The 15,282-nt window shown below is 38.4% G+C and overlaps 1 protein-coding gene and 1 pseudogene across 1 annotated transcript; one reads left to right on the plus strand and one right to left on the minus strand.

The window, feature by feature from the left end:
- The first annotated feature begins 799 nt into the window (after positions 1 to 799).
- On the plus strand, positions 800 to 1,708 carry LOC115720395 (uncharacterized). Its single transcript, XM_030649545.1, has one exon. The coding sequence runs from the start codon at positions 800 to 802 to the stop codon at positions 1,706 to 1,708; it is 909 nt and encodes a 302-aa protein (XP_030505405.1).
- A 1,898-nt stretch (positions 1,709 to 3,606) lies between these two features.
- LOC115720391 (riboflavin biosynthesis protein PYRD, chloroplastic-like) lies at positions 3,607 to 5,999 on the minus strand (annotated as a pseudogene).
- Between the last annotated feature and the right edge of the window lie 9,283 nt (positions 6,000 to 15,282).

Genomic DNA, 15,282 nt, shown 5'->3' on the forward strand with positions numbered 1-15,282 from the left:
CTATGCGGGCAAGGCGTGCCTTATCAAGACCGTGGGTTCTTCTTTAGCTAATTACGTAGCATCCTCTGATGTGCTACCTTCTTCAACGGCACACCAAATCGACAAACTTCTAAGGGACTTTTGGTGGGGTGACTCACCAAACAAGAGGAAAATCCACCCGATTGCCTGGGAGACCCTTTGCCGTCCTAAAGTGAATGGGGGCCTAGGATTCAAGTCAAGTGAAGCCATTAACAAGGCTTTCCTAATGAAGTGGGCTTGGAAAGTTTTAACAGATAAGGAAAGCCTTTGGCACCAGCTTATGGAGGCTAAATATCTAAAAAACCGAAACTTTATGGATGTTGAAAGCACCAATGCTGACTCCGCTTTATGGAAAGCCATCCTTAAGGTTAGAGACTTTTTGAAAAAAGGGTTATGCCGCAGAATTGGTGATGGGAACTCGACCTCCATTTGGTTTGACCCTTGGGTACCGGGGGGAGATCTCAAACCAAGCCCAAGATTAGATGCTTCGGCGGGATTGAGCATGGTTCACAACTTCATCACCCAAGATGGTTGGAATGAATCGCTTATCCGAACGTGGTTTCTTGAATCGGATGCAAAACGGATTTTAAACATCTCGCTCCCTACTTCACCAAGGGAAGATACCTGGTTATGGCTTCCCGAGAACAACGGTAATTTCTCTGTCAAATCAGCATATAAGGTGATCAAGAATGTGGATGCTAGAGCCGTTAGTGACAACAAGTGAAGGGTCATTTGGGGTTCAAAAATTCATGAGAGACTCAAAATGGTTTGGTGGAGAATTATGGCCAATTGCCTCCTTACCAAGGAAAAGCTTAGTATCATAATCCCAATCACAGACCCAAGGTGTTATTTATGCCATATTGAGGTTGAATCCTCCCTCCATTTGTTCTGGCATTGTGACTTTGCGCGAGCAGTGTGGTTCGGTAGTCGGTGGCAGATAAGAACGGATTATTCACGCATTGACTGCTGGGAAGGGTGGCTTGACTGGTTCTCATTGGATACTAATCGCCCCGTTGGGCTTCACTTACACTCGTTCCTAGGAGGGGCTGCCACCATATTTGAAAGCTTATGGCGCGAAAGAAATAATCTAGCTCATGGGGGCACTCCTACTCCTATGCACATTCTCATCCAACATATAAATACAAGGATCCTTGAAATTATGGAGGATGTGCAATCTCAGCACGCTAGTTTAGTTGAGTGGCTACCGCCACCGCCTGGATGGTTGATCTGTAATACGGATGTTTCAATTGGGAACCACCAGTCGGCTGGGGCTGTGGTTTTCAGAAACGAAGATGGAAAATTTACCAATTGTTTCACCTTTCGGCTAGTGGTAAGTGAACCTCTCTTAGGAGAGATAATGGTTCTTTGTAAAGGAGCGGAAGAAGCGTTGAAGCTTGGGTATTCAAAGATGATCTTCCAAAATGACTCCTCTACTGCAACTGCTGCTCTGAAGTCGAATAGGCAGGAAGTTGGATCCCTCCATCACAATATTCAAGAGCAGGTGGCGGCTTTCAGATACTCCGTGGATCAGCTTGAGTTGTGGGAAGTCTCCTGGATTCCGAGAAATTGCAATAGTGTGGCCCATTCGGTGGCTAAATGGGCGAATCAGAACAATCAATTTGGTTGGATTGATCTGTCTTCTGAGAATGGCACTCTGCCCCCTGCGTTAGCAGGGATGGAATGTCTCTAGTTCTCTGTTTTGTTTTAATTTTGGTTCTCTCTTTTGTTTAGCTAGTAGTTTCTTGTCTTCTTGTTAGGACCTTTTGTTCTTTCGTTGTTGGCTTTGTTCTTTGTTCCTTGCCCCCAGGGCTACTAATCAAAAAAAAAAAAAAGCAGGCAAAATAATAAGAATAACAAAAGAACATATTCCTTTTTTTTCTAGAAAATTTGACAGCATAGCGGCTGTATTTTGAATTAACCTAAAAATTATAACCTGGATAAATATTTGTACAAAAATATATTTGGCACTTAGTGCCCCAAAACAATCCAAAAAAATATGCAGATTAAGTTTTCAATTTTTTTTTACAATTTGTAAATCATAAAAATTGAAATGTGTCTAATGTTATTCAACACATTTAAAGTCAACTCCAATAATCAAGTTGAGTCCCTACCTCTCCCAAGTCGTTAAAATTTTTTCAAAAAGACGATCCTAAGCTCTCAAGTCCCGAGCTCCAATTGTTTAGTCCAATCTTAGATATCACTCTCACTTATACCATCAAATGGCTAAATAACTATCATCATTGCATTCTACATTCAAAACTGAGTCCAACGACATATAATATGCCTATATTTAAAGTTTGGAGTTTAAAACCTCACCTAAGTGGTGCACATTAACTATCGGTAGGGGTAGGAAGCGGTGTACTTAAAATGAAATCAAAAATAGGGGTAGTATATATCAAAATGACTACCTCAACGAGTAGACCACACCCATGACAACCATTTGTCCAAACGGTACATGACATCGCCAAAAAAGTTGCTGGAAAGGGGCGGAGATACAAAAATGTTGCTGAAAAAGTATCGGGTTGGGAAAAATAGCTTAGTGTAGATTGTTCTCCTCGAGGAGCTGAGTCTAGTGGTGAAGACAACATGTCAAACAGACACTAGAGGTGGCTTGAAAATCCGTTCAAAGTTTAAACCTCCAAACTTTGACTTGCGATCCCGGGCTAACCGTGGCGAAAGGGGCAGCACCGCTTGGGGATTGAGATTGTCGGGGCCTAGGGATTTGAATGGTCCAGTGCATGGGGTCGGAGAGTGGTCGCTAGAGTTACGTCGGTAATTGAATTTATGGGTTCTTCTTTTGTGGTCTGAAGAGAGAGAGAGAGAGAGTCTTTTCTTACTTATTACTATATACATACACATATATTTTTTTTGTTTCTTTTGACATCCAAAACCGAGTCTTTACATAAGTCATCAACTTCAAAAATTGATAGTAATAGTCTCAAGGTCACTATATTTTTAATTTCGTTAGTACTTTTTTATAATGGATATATTTACTAATTTAAAATGACACGTGTTAATAAATAATTGGTCCAAATCATAATTTTAATTTAAAATAATTTAAAATTAAAAAAACTAAATAAATTGTTTTAATTTTTTTTTATTTTCTTTCTTATTCTTCTTCTTCATGCTTTCCAGAAGCCACCCCCTAAAAAACCCACCACCTACTAACTCCCACCCCAAAACCCAGCACCACCCCACCGAAAAAACCCAAACCCCAATGAGACCCCAATTCCGGCAAGACCACCACCCCGAGAACAAAAAAACAATAACAAATATCTCATAATCAAAAATCCTTAAATACATTCAGTGGTCAAAATTCCTCACTCAATCATTGATAATCACAACAACAAATAACCCAAGACCCAAACCCATTACTAGGGATTTAGATGCAAATGTGGGTTCGACTGAGAAAGTCGGTGGTACTGCCTTGGCCTTCGACTGGAGGAATTAGTAGTCAGAAACTCGCTGAAGCCAGAGATGAATGAATACCTTGCTGTCGTGGTCGTTGGAGCCGGAGACGAGCAAAGACCTTGTTGTCATGGTGAAAACATTGGTACGATTTGTCAGATCTAAAGGAGAACGACGGGAGAGATTGAGAGGGTGAGATCTCAGTGACAAGGAGAGATTGAGAGGATGGGTGGTGGGTGGTGGGTTTTTGCTACCTAGTTGACAAGAGCGAGAGTGTGGCCGTGCATGTCATGAGGTTGTGGTAGATCAAGGTCATAGGGGTAAGGATTAAGTTGGATGAAGAAGATGAAGAAAACCAAGAAAAAAGATAAGATAATAAAAAAAAAATAAAAGAAAAATAAATGAAAAAAGAAAAAAAAAACTCATTTTGTATGATTTTTAAATAATTTATTTATTTTATTTTTTAATTAAAATTATTATTTGAACTAATAATACTTCGACACGTGGTAATTTTGAATAAGTTAATGGATCAATTAAAATGAGGACTAACAGACTAACAAGAATTGGGAGCTTGGTGATTATTACCACAAATTTTTGAGATTAAGAATTTATCTGCATCAAATTGATGTTTTTGAAACTTTTACCACAATTTTCTCTTAATATAAATTCCAAAATCAGTTGTTACTATTATTTGCAATTTTTCTTTTCTTTGTAACAAGAGAAGAGCCACATAACTATAACTCCTCAAAGTAAAATACCCTTATTTGAGATTTTTCACTCAAAAATATCTCTCAAGTAAAACACTCTTACAGGAGATTTTAGGCTTCAATTTCTTGTTGTCCAAACTTTTATCCAAGCTGCTTAATGCAACACAAGAGTTCTTACCATCCTTTTCAACCCACTGGGGCAACACTTCTATCACAACCTTTCGCATCAAATTTTACTCAAAACCCTCTTTCAGTAGCTCTCTCATATCATGTACACTTCCTCTCAAATCCAACAAAATGCTACAAAATCCTTGGCACTTACTGTATTCAAGAACGGGCATTCAAGTTGATTTGATCCAAAACTACTGTTTCTCTCTCAATGAGTTTTGGTTCTACTATCTCTTGGTTACTGAAAACTATCACCTTAGTAGCTACTTCTATCGAAAAATCAAAGATTTTATTCAAAGAACCATTATTATTACTTGCTGCAATGATCCAGAAGGGTCATTGGCTCCAGGGTCTTGGGATTGAGGAATCAATAACTTGTCGGTTATTGAGGCAGATGAAACTATAACAACATCATATTCCTGCAGCAACTTCGAGTAATAACCGATGGACTTTGTAGATCCTTCTCAAAGCTGGTCTAAAATCTGGCCACTGACTGAGAGAGAGTATCTGTTAGTCAAGAAGAGACATATTTTCACACCTAAAATGCTCATATGAAAACTCTATGAAATCCAGAATGCCACACAAACTTGACAGTTTAATACGGTACTCATTTGTAGAGTTAACTAAAAGAATCAAAAGTACCAATTAATTTTATTTACCTAAGTGTGATGAAAGACTTCCCTGTGAGCATTAGGTGGACAAAAGGCTCATTCAAGCTCTTGCATAGTTCTTCTTCTATCCCTATAGTAACTTCAACTCCAGCATATCTGAGTTTCTTGACCCCTTTTGATGCTACAAGTGGATTTGGATCTATTCCAATCACCACCCTTTTCACTTTGGCTTTAATGAGATCCTCAGTACATGGTGGAGTTCTTCCAAAGTGGTTACATACGCTATTTCATTCTCAGCTGAATCTCCAGCATCTCTAAGAGCAAATACCTATAGAACATGCCCCCTTACTCAACATGAGAAAAGTTACTTGAGCAAAATACTAGTTCTTTAAGCATAAGCTTCAACAAAAACACTATCAAGTGTTCAGAAAAGAATCATAACATTATTTTGTTAGAACCTCTTTTCCAGAAGACAGCAGTTGGAACCATGTTCTGACCATTCGTTATCTCTTCCACAATATAGCAAACACTAGGTTAATAATTGAAGATCAAATAAGCTTTAGTTTTTCATGCCCACTTAATAAATATACCCAGAAAGTCATACCTCTACCATCAGAAATAAAGTTTTTCAGTACTAAAAACACCTAGAAATCAAAGAATTTAACAAACAAACCCTTGATGTCAACTAACTCTAGTCAGATCTTCTGATGCCTTTTATTACTTTTGTAACAATACAACATTAATATGACTTTATTATAACTAATTGACTTCAAAAAGTTGTTTGTTTAACCTCTTTGACTTCACGAAGTTTTAGTACTAAAAAACCTAATAAAAAAATAATAATAATAAAAGTAATGAAATAAAAATGAGATTTACCTCAGCATAAGGCTGGCCAGCTTTAGGAAGAAACCCTTGGCCAACAATCTTTCCATCATTGACAATAACACAACCCACCAAGAGGTTGGGACTTGGTACACACGATAGCCTTTCTTGCAATCTTCACACACTTCCTCATGTAAAACCCATCATCATAATCAAAATCACCATCGCCATCAACATATCCTTGTTTAGCAGATACTCCACTCATTAACTTAGGCAAGGTGGTTGGTAGAGATTGTTTTCAATATGAGAGGACCATAAGGAAAATTTGATTTGGACAAGAAAAGTTTAGTCATAGGAAGAAGGGGATAGTTTGAGGAAAGTGGTGGAGAGAGAGGGGCAATGGAAAGTGGCAGTCTTTGAACTTGCATTCTCCCTAAAAACTGACGAGAATATTAGGGGCTGATAAGTTTGTGACTAGAAAATTGTTTTCTCAAAAAAGAATAGAGTAAATACTATTTTGGTCCTGGTATTTTGCAAATGATATTAATTAAACTCTCTGTTTTGTTAAATGATAAAATGGATCTTATATTTTCCAAAATAATAAAAATAAGACACTGAGCTCAATTTTCAACAATTTGATTTTTAAATATAATCAACTTTAAGATAATTTCTCACACGAACAGATACAGAAAATATAACTAGTTTTGTCATAATATCTCTATATCAGATTATTATTAAGTTTTATTTTGACAAAAAATCAGTATACTCATGAAAATGTGATTGATTATCATTTCAAAAAAAAATGTGATTGATTATATATATTTTTCTTTTTTTTGAGGGGGTGATTAATTATATTATTGTCTACTAAATCCGAGTTATAAAAACTACAATAGTGATTAGTTGCCAATATGAAAATATAGCAATTAATACAATTTTTTTCAAGAAAAATAAAAATTAATTCAATATAAGGAGAGTCGATAACCTCACGCCAGTATATTACATATCCACACAATCTAAGTTCTTTGTATCTAGCTAGACATGGTATCAATTATCACAAGCTAACATATATGTCACACTAACTTAACTCGCTTTTTAGTTCAACTTATTTACGCCAATATTGGAATTACAGCTTATTCAGTAACATCATAAAAATGAAAACAACTAGAATGTCCCCTAGTTGGTTCTAGTCTGTTATGGACTGAGTTTTCTTTCGTTTGAGTCTTTTTCTAAGCCCTTTTCTCGTTACTGTGAGAGAGTCTGGGGTGTTTTCACTTGTTTTTTGGTTCGTCTATATTGTCAAGTTCTGTGTAGTCTTGTTTAAGTTATTATGGAGAAAGAGGTTCAAGTTTCTCTAGATGTCCTTGTTGATGTTGTTGATAAAGCTAGTGGGAAATTGCTTGAAAGAGACAGTGCAATGGAGATGGAAATGCTAGAGCTATTTGAAGATATTACACTCGAGGATATAGTGTCAAACAAGGCTTGCGTAGGAAAAATTATGGGTTGTAAAGACATGCCGAATTCTGTCGTAAAGAAAAGACTGATGGGGATATGGCGGAATCTTGGGGTTTGGCGAATGAAGAAATGTAGAGAAGGAGTCTTAGGCTTCTTTTTTGACACAGAGGTGGGTTGCTCTTTTGTCATGGACAAATACCCATGGCTTGTTAATGGGGTTCTTCTCAACCTCAAACCTTGGCCACTGGAAGGTGAGGTGCGAATGGCAGAGTTTGAAGTGGCCCGTTACTGGGTTCAATTCCATGATCTTCCCACGAGATTCTTATCAGGTGACAATACTACCATTATTGCCAAGAAAGCAGGGGAGTTCGTCAAAACAAATGAAAAATCCAAGTTTGAGTTAGTTCGTAGGGGGTATCTGAGATGTTGGTTGGATGTTTGGATAACTCACCCTCTTGTAGTGGGGTTTTTTATTAAACCTGATGGAAAGGAGGAGACTTGGATCCAGTTTAAATACGAAAAACTTCCTTATCTTTGTTTTAACTGCAGAAGGCTTGCTCACATAGAAAAGATGTGACATGCACCCACGACAATGGTGATTCCTAAGGCCAGAGCTGCAATTCAAATGTATGGTCCTTGGATCAAAAATGACACATGTAGGAGCAATTGCTTCTCTATGGCGGGGAAAGGGGTGACTCGTACCTGGGTTGATCAATCGGAATGTGCTCTGAATAGTCATAAAATGGCGAGGAGTGGGTCTTGGCATAGAAGACAACCTCGGGTCAGCATCGGCGATGTTGTGCAGACCAGAGTCGACAAATAAGGGTTTAGTGCAGGGGCTGTCAGTACGAATACGAGGAGTGCTGCTGCCTGATCGTCTGCGAAGGACAGGGATTGTGCCTCTGTACAAGGTACGAATACTCAGATAATGTCGTTGGACAGGGTGGCAGGAAACTATGGAAATTCAAGAATCCCTATTCCTAGTGGGCCTAACTACTTGGACCTTCCTAGCCCAGATTTTGCAAAAGGTGGTAATGGTAAAGTGCTTGATGTTGGGCCTTCTACTGCCCAATCTCTTGAAATCCCTTATTTCTGGGTTTACAGATCACAAAGGGCACATAACTACCCTGATGAAATCCCTATTACTTGGCCCACTAATAATCCTGAACTACAAGAATTAGTCCTGAAATTGTATGGGCATGAGGTTACTAATAAGTTCAAAGCCTAATAGACACTTATCTTCAACTCGCCTAAGCTTTCAGAGCTTATTACCCATATGCTTGGGACCCGAAAAAGAAAATCCCATACCTGGTATAACCCGGTACCATCTCCACCCATTATTTCATCTCTGATATTGACGACGAGGATGCCTCCCCAATCCCTGGCCTAGATGCTTTTCTCTCTCTGGATCCCGAGTCCAAATTCTCTCGGGGTAGTGATGGACATGGGACATTGCCTAAGAGAAAGGAGCATAACAAGAAAGTCCTTGGTAGTGGGTCTCATAAGAAGCAGGAGCTCTGGAGTTAAAACTTGCAGCAAGAGGAAGGCGGCTATTGAGGTTAAGAGTATCACTCCAAGTGACTTGTGTTGGAATTATTTTACCAGGATCTTAGATCTACTCACAAGTATGTTGATTTAACAACCTAAATATGAACCTCTAAAACGATAATAAATTAAACAAATATAAAGTATGAGAAACCTTACATTGGGTGCAGTGGAATAATATGTCTCCTTCCACTCAGATCTCTAACCCTTGATTCCTTTTTGTCGCAGAGTATAATCAATATCTGAGCCCGAATGTCCTTCTTTGTTGACTCTGAATTCTACACAGCCTTCCTCACTATGATTGAGGTATTACTTGATTTGTGTGGGCACTACTCTATCACTTAGAGGGATTTCGAAAAATAGAGAAGGAAGAGAGAGAGAGAGAGTGGCGGCTTCAAGAGTGTTTTTGAGTGAAAGAAAATAATACTGTAAAAGTGTGTAAAACCTGAAGTCTTTACCTTCTATTTATAGAAGACCACATAGGGTTATGGTTGAATTACTTGGCATTAAAAAATGAAAAACAAATGAGAAAAGGGAAGCAACGGTGGCCAGCCATAGCATTGTGGAAACAAACCTTCCACTTTTCCAACTTTCCTATTTCATCATTTCTAGTTTCCCATTTTCTCAAAAATTACCAATTCTCTAATTCAACCACATAAATGTCAAATCTAATTATTTAATAATTATAATTAATTATCAAATAATATATTGTCATTTATTTTATTTATTAATAAAACTAATCAAAGTTTCCCAATTAATAAATATACCCTTTAAACTCTCTATTTACTGGTTTGCCCTTAATAAGTGATAAATTCTCAAATAGACATAGTCTAACTTGAGAATTATAATTGATTAATTAAAATCAATTAAATGAGTCTTACAAGTAATATTGTCTCAACTAGTGTGGGGACCATGGGTCTATATATCCGAGCTTCCAATAAGCAGATCAAGAATTTACAACTTAAATTCACTGACTTATTAATTCTTCGTTGAATCCACGCATAGAACTTAGAATTGCACTCTCAGTTATATAGAACGCTCTATATGTTCCACCATATAGACACGTCATTAATTATCCATTGTTATAATCCTAATTTGATCAATGATCCTCTATATGGATGATTTACACTGTAAAGGGATTTAATTACCGTAACACCCTACAATGTATTTTATCCTTAAAACACTTAACCCTGTATAAATGATATTTCAGCTAAGTGAAATGAGTACTCCACCATTTATTTTCGTTTGGTTAAGCTCGAAGTAAATCATCCTTTACTTTCTATTCGCCATATAGAAGCTATAGATTCCATATTTATGTTAGCGCTCCCACTCAATTGCACTACCGTGTTCCCAAAATGTACGTATCACCCTGACCCAAAAGTAGGCTTAACTAACAAATCAAAGAACACGAATAATACTCTTGAGATTGAACCTAATCATATCAGGATTTAGATCATTTGATCTAGGATCAACTAAGTGATATTGAATTGAATAGATATTACGGTAAGTTTAATAAATCTATATCAAAGTTAAATATCGGTCCATTTCAATGCATACTCCATGCATCCAACCCAAGCTTTACTTTAACCAATGCTCTGGAAAGAACATAGCATTTCTCCAAATGCAAGTAAACTCTGTTGTAGATTGTCATATCAGTAAAACCCAGTGTTCTGATAAATCTAAGAATCTTTATTCACATAGTCATGTTTACTTTCCACTTTGTTGACAACACAATAAACATGATCAAGTATGTGAAAAGGGTTTGAATGAATTTATAAATCAAATAGACAAACAATTGATAAGATGAACCAAAACATAAACAAATGAATGAAAAATACTTCTGTTATTTTATTGATATTGAATAATATGGATTGCATTGAAATATAGTTTTATTTAGGGCATAAAACCCAACAACTTGGGGGCTATTTTGGATAAATGTGTTGAAATCCTAATCACCTATGTATAGGATTTTTGTCATCTCAAGGAGGCGACCGAAAGCATGCCCCCACCTCCCCAATGAGGTGCTTATCTTGGAACTGTCGGGGGCTCCGTCGGCCTTCTACAGAAAGGACACTTCGAAGTCTAATTTGAGAGACAGATGTTGATATTATCTTTCTCTCAGAAACTAAGGTGAGCACGGACTCTATGACTGCTGTTTTAAATAGAATAGGCTTTTTAAATCATTGTTGTATACCTGCTATGGGCATTGCCGGAGGATTTTGTATTGCTTGGAGAATGGGGGTGAAACTAAATATAATGGATGTTTTTGAATTGGGCTTTAAAGCTAATGTTATTTTGACTCCGGGTTGTTCATCTTGGGTCTTACTTTGTATTTGTGGCCCTCCTTATGGGGCTCTGAAAAAATCTTATTGGGACTAGCTCCTCACCAAAGTTCAGGACTGCTCTCTACCATGGGCTGTTATGGGTGATCTAAATATTATTATGGAGGCAAACGAAAAGATAGGAGGGCGTCCCTTCCATCCTAATGAGGGACTCATTTTGAAGGAATTTTTGCTCATTTTGGGCGGTGTGGACCTAGGTTTTGTTGGTTCCCCTTGCACTTGGAAAAATGCGAGAAATGCTACTTACCATATTCGTAAACGCCTGGATAGAGCTATTGTTGATTCTTAATGGTGGATCTACTTTTCTAATGCTTTGGTGAACCACTTCCCTATATATGGTTCTGATCATGCACCACTTTGTCTTAATGTGTGGTGCAATAGAGAAAAATTTTGTTATCCATTCCGTTTCTTGGAAGTCTGGACTACAAGTGCTGAATGTGGTGATGTTATTGCTCTGGCTTGGACTAAAAACACATCAGGATTCTGCGGCAATAAACTCTGTAAAAAGTTACAGATTACGAAGCAGGACCTCAAAATCTGGAATGTGAACAAGTTTGGCTTTTGTGATAAAAGACTGAAAGAACTCAAGCACATCCTTGGACTGATCCAAAGTGCCCCTGTCTTGCAAAGTAATCTTGAGAATGAAGCAGTCATTCAATTGGAAATATTGGAAATGGAGGCTAAGATTAAAAGGCTTTGGAAACAAAAATCAAGAGAAAACTGGAGTAAGTATGGGGACGGTAACACGAAGTTTTTCCATGCTTCGACGATTGTTCGACAAAGACATAACAAAATTAGTTGCATTGAAATATCTCCTGGCTCATGGTTGCATTAGAGAGAAGATATTAGGAATTATTTTCAAGCTAAGTTTCAAGATCTGTACAAGTCAACAAAGCCGATGATTAATGACGAATTAGATTCACTTTTGTGGATAAAGTTGCACCTGAGGAGAATATCTTTCTGTGTAACATCCATGATGATGAGGAGATTCGCGAGGTTGTGTTTAAAATGCACCCCTTAAAATTGCCTGGCCCTGATGGCTTCCCAGGGATTTTCTACCGCAAATATTGGAGTATTGTTGGTAATCAGGTCTGTCAAACGGTGAAGGATTTTTTTGCCCATGGAATTATGCCCAGCGAAATCAACTAGACTTTCATTTGCCTCATTCCTAAAGTTGCCCATGCAAGCTCTTTCGATAAATTCCGTCCCATAAGCCTTTCCAACTTTTGTTACAAGAGTATTTCTCGAATCCTTACTGATCGTTTGAAGAGTATCATGGATAGGCTAGTTTCTCCTTATCAATCGGCTTTCATCCCGGGTAGATGGATTATGGAATGCTCCGTCCTCGCTCAAGAAGTGCTTCACGCAGGCAAAAACAAGAAAGGCAACGAAGGAATCATGGCAGTTAAGAGTGACATGAGCAAGGCCTACGGCAGACTCGAATGGGTCTTCTTGCACAGGGTCTTGAAAGCTAACGGATTCTCCGACAAAGCCATTACTCTGCTTATGTCGTGTGTTACCTCTGTTAGTTACTCTATTCTTCTCATTGGAGCGCCTCTTACTCCGTTCAATCCTAATCGGGGCCTTAGACAGGGAGACCCTCTGTCCCCGTTTCTTTTCATCTTATGTAGTGAAGTGTTATCTAAGATGGTTCTAAAAGCAGAGCATGACAATGAACTAAAAAGCATCAAGATTTCCTATGGAGCTAAACCAATATCACACCTATTATATGCCGATGATGCAATTTTCTTCTGCCAGGCCTCAAAATCAAATGCAAAGTGTCTCGTGGACATTTTTGATAAGTATGAATTGTGGTCTGGGCAAAGAATCAGCAAAGATAAAAGCGGGATTGTTTTCTCCCCCAACACGCAAAACAATAAGAGGTCTGATATTTTGAAGTTACTGAGTATGCAAAAGCTAAACACTAAGGAGAAATACTTGGGCAACCCTTTCTTCTTTACTGGTAGAAGAAAAGATCACTTTCATTTTCTCAAACAGAAGGTGCTTAATCGTATTGAGGGATGGAAAGCTAAGTGCCTACCGCAAGCCTCTCGGACTACTCTAGTATGTTCTGTCCTTCAAAGCATCCCTACGTACTTCATGGCCACGACTTTGGTACCTGTATCTATATGAGAAGAGTTGGATAGATTGGTGGCGAGGTTCTAGTGGGCGGGTTCCCAGGAAGATAAGGCTCGGTATTGTGCTCTAAAATTTTGGGGTGATATCTACAACCCTAAGAACTGTGGTGGCTTAGGTATTAGGAGATTTCATTTCATGACATGAACATAGTCCTCATTCCTAAACTTTGCTGGATGGTTCTCCAACAGAGAGATAAACTATGGGTGAAGGTTTTCCGTGATAAATATTGTTCTAGATTCGATGCTTGCACAGTGGAAAAAAACGAAAATGATTCAAAAGTTTGGAAAGGTATTCTTGAAACTAGAGAAGTATTTATTCAAGGGGCTGGTTTTGTAATCGCGGATGGTGACATTGACATTTGGACAAAACAGTGGATCCCGTGGAAGACTATTCAAGAGACTAAAAGTAGCTTTAGCTACAACTGGGTTCATGCTTTCCATAAAGTTTCAACCTTTTCATGGAGGGTACTCGCCAATGGAATGTTGCTCTCATCCATTCTTGTTTTGATCAGGATATTGCAGAGTCGATCCTTAGAATTAAACCTCCACATGATGGTAAGGATACACTTTTTGGAAAGCCTCAAAATTAGGGTTGATTTTAGTCAAAAGTGCGTACTGTGTTTATCTACATAGGAGGTTCCTTGGTTCTAAAATTGTAATGCCCTAATTCATTAGGCACGCTACCCAAGATACTTACAAAACCCTAATCCCCTAAACGGGATTACTAATAAAATTAGCGCGAAAATTTAACTTTAATAACAAATGGAATGAAAATAAACTTTTAATAATTTAAACTTTACAAACTAAAAGTTACAAAAGTCAGGGTCCCAAAAATATTTACAAAACATTATTACAAGTCCTTTTCTATTGGCCGACCTAATCGGCAAAACAGAGTCACAAAATACATTGCTGGTAGACCCCAACCTGCTTGGTCTAGTGTGCCCTGAACATGTACATTCGTCGTTCAGCTCCCATACTCATGGCTGATCAGAAACAGCTTTACCCTTTCCTGTACAGTAGAGCACCTGTGAGCCAAGCCCAGCAAGACAGTAATAAGATATTGATAAACATATTTATCACACTATATAAACAGTAATGCCATTCTCATATGCCTGTATGACACAGACCCGCATGTTACGCTCACATGCCTATTTATGTCCACGTAACGTAGACCTACATGTTGCGCTCACATGTCTAAATACAACAAGGCCTTAGAATGGTTCATCTCAGTTCTAGTTACCGAGTCCAACCTGGTTATGCCTTGAACACGTAACCCTAAATCTCAATTTACACAAATATTCAACATGGCATAGAATTTACATAACATACATCACTAGGGTAATAACCCTAGGCTATTAACCGCTCATGTTAGGGTGATAACCCTAATCTCGGTTACTAATTACTCACATATATCGTTTCCAATATAAGTGCCACCGTGCATAAATCTACGTGCTAACTACTGTCTTACCTGATGTCCCACAATAGCAGAGATTCCAAATCCGCAGGTGCTCCTGACCAGGTGCCGATAATCCTAGTCACAATACTGGGATTTACACAAATAGGGTTAACCCCTGATTCCACATTCATAAAAGATACTCATGGCATTTAAAATACAGATAACCACATAGAGCTCGGAACGAGCTTTCCAACGATACATAGAACTGTTAGGCTATTTTTAGCCTATGTTTTGGATCCAATTTATGTGCGTTTTTAGCTGTGTTGGGACGGAATTACGCTTGTTTTCTATGTTTTCAGGTTCTTTGGAATAAAAGAGGTCTCGGGTGCAGAAATTCATTAAAAGACGTGCTGAGCCGAAGAAAACTCAATTTTTGAGTTTTTGTGCATATCTGGCCGCGGCTAAACACAGCTTGGCCGCGGCTAGATCTCGAGAATTCAGAAGCATCAGTCGCCGCGGCGATGAAGAGGCTCGCCGCGGCGAGTTACGAGATACAGAGAGAGCCTAAATTTGGCAATTTCTCGCCGCGGCGAGAGGAAGCTTGGCCGCGGCGAGATCCCGTACGGACCAGGGGCATTTTCGTCCATCGAACCCTAAATTTCAATTATAAATAGA

Source organism: Cannabis sativa, chromosome X (genome assembly GCF_029168945.1).
Source record: "Cannabis sativa cultivar Pink pepper isolate KNU-18-1 chromosome X, ASM2916894v1, whole genome shotgun sequence".
Taxonomy (NCBI): domain Eukaryota; kingdom Viridiplantae; phylum Streptophyta; class Magnoliopsida; order Rosales; family Cannabaceae; genus Cannabis; species Cannabis sativa.

Coding starts and splice junctions, on each gene's coding strand:
- LOC115720395 (XM_030649545.1), top strand. CDS start 800: ATGGCCAATTGCCTCCTTACCAAGGAAAAGCTTAGTATCATAATCCCA.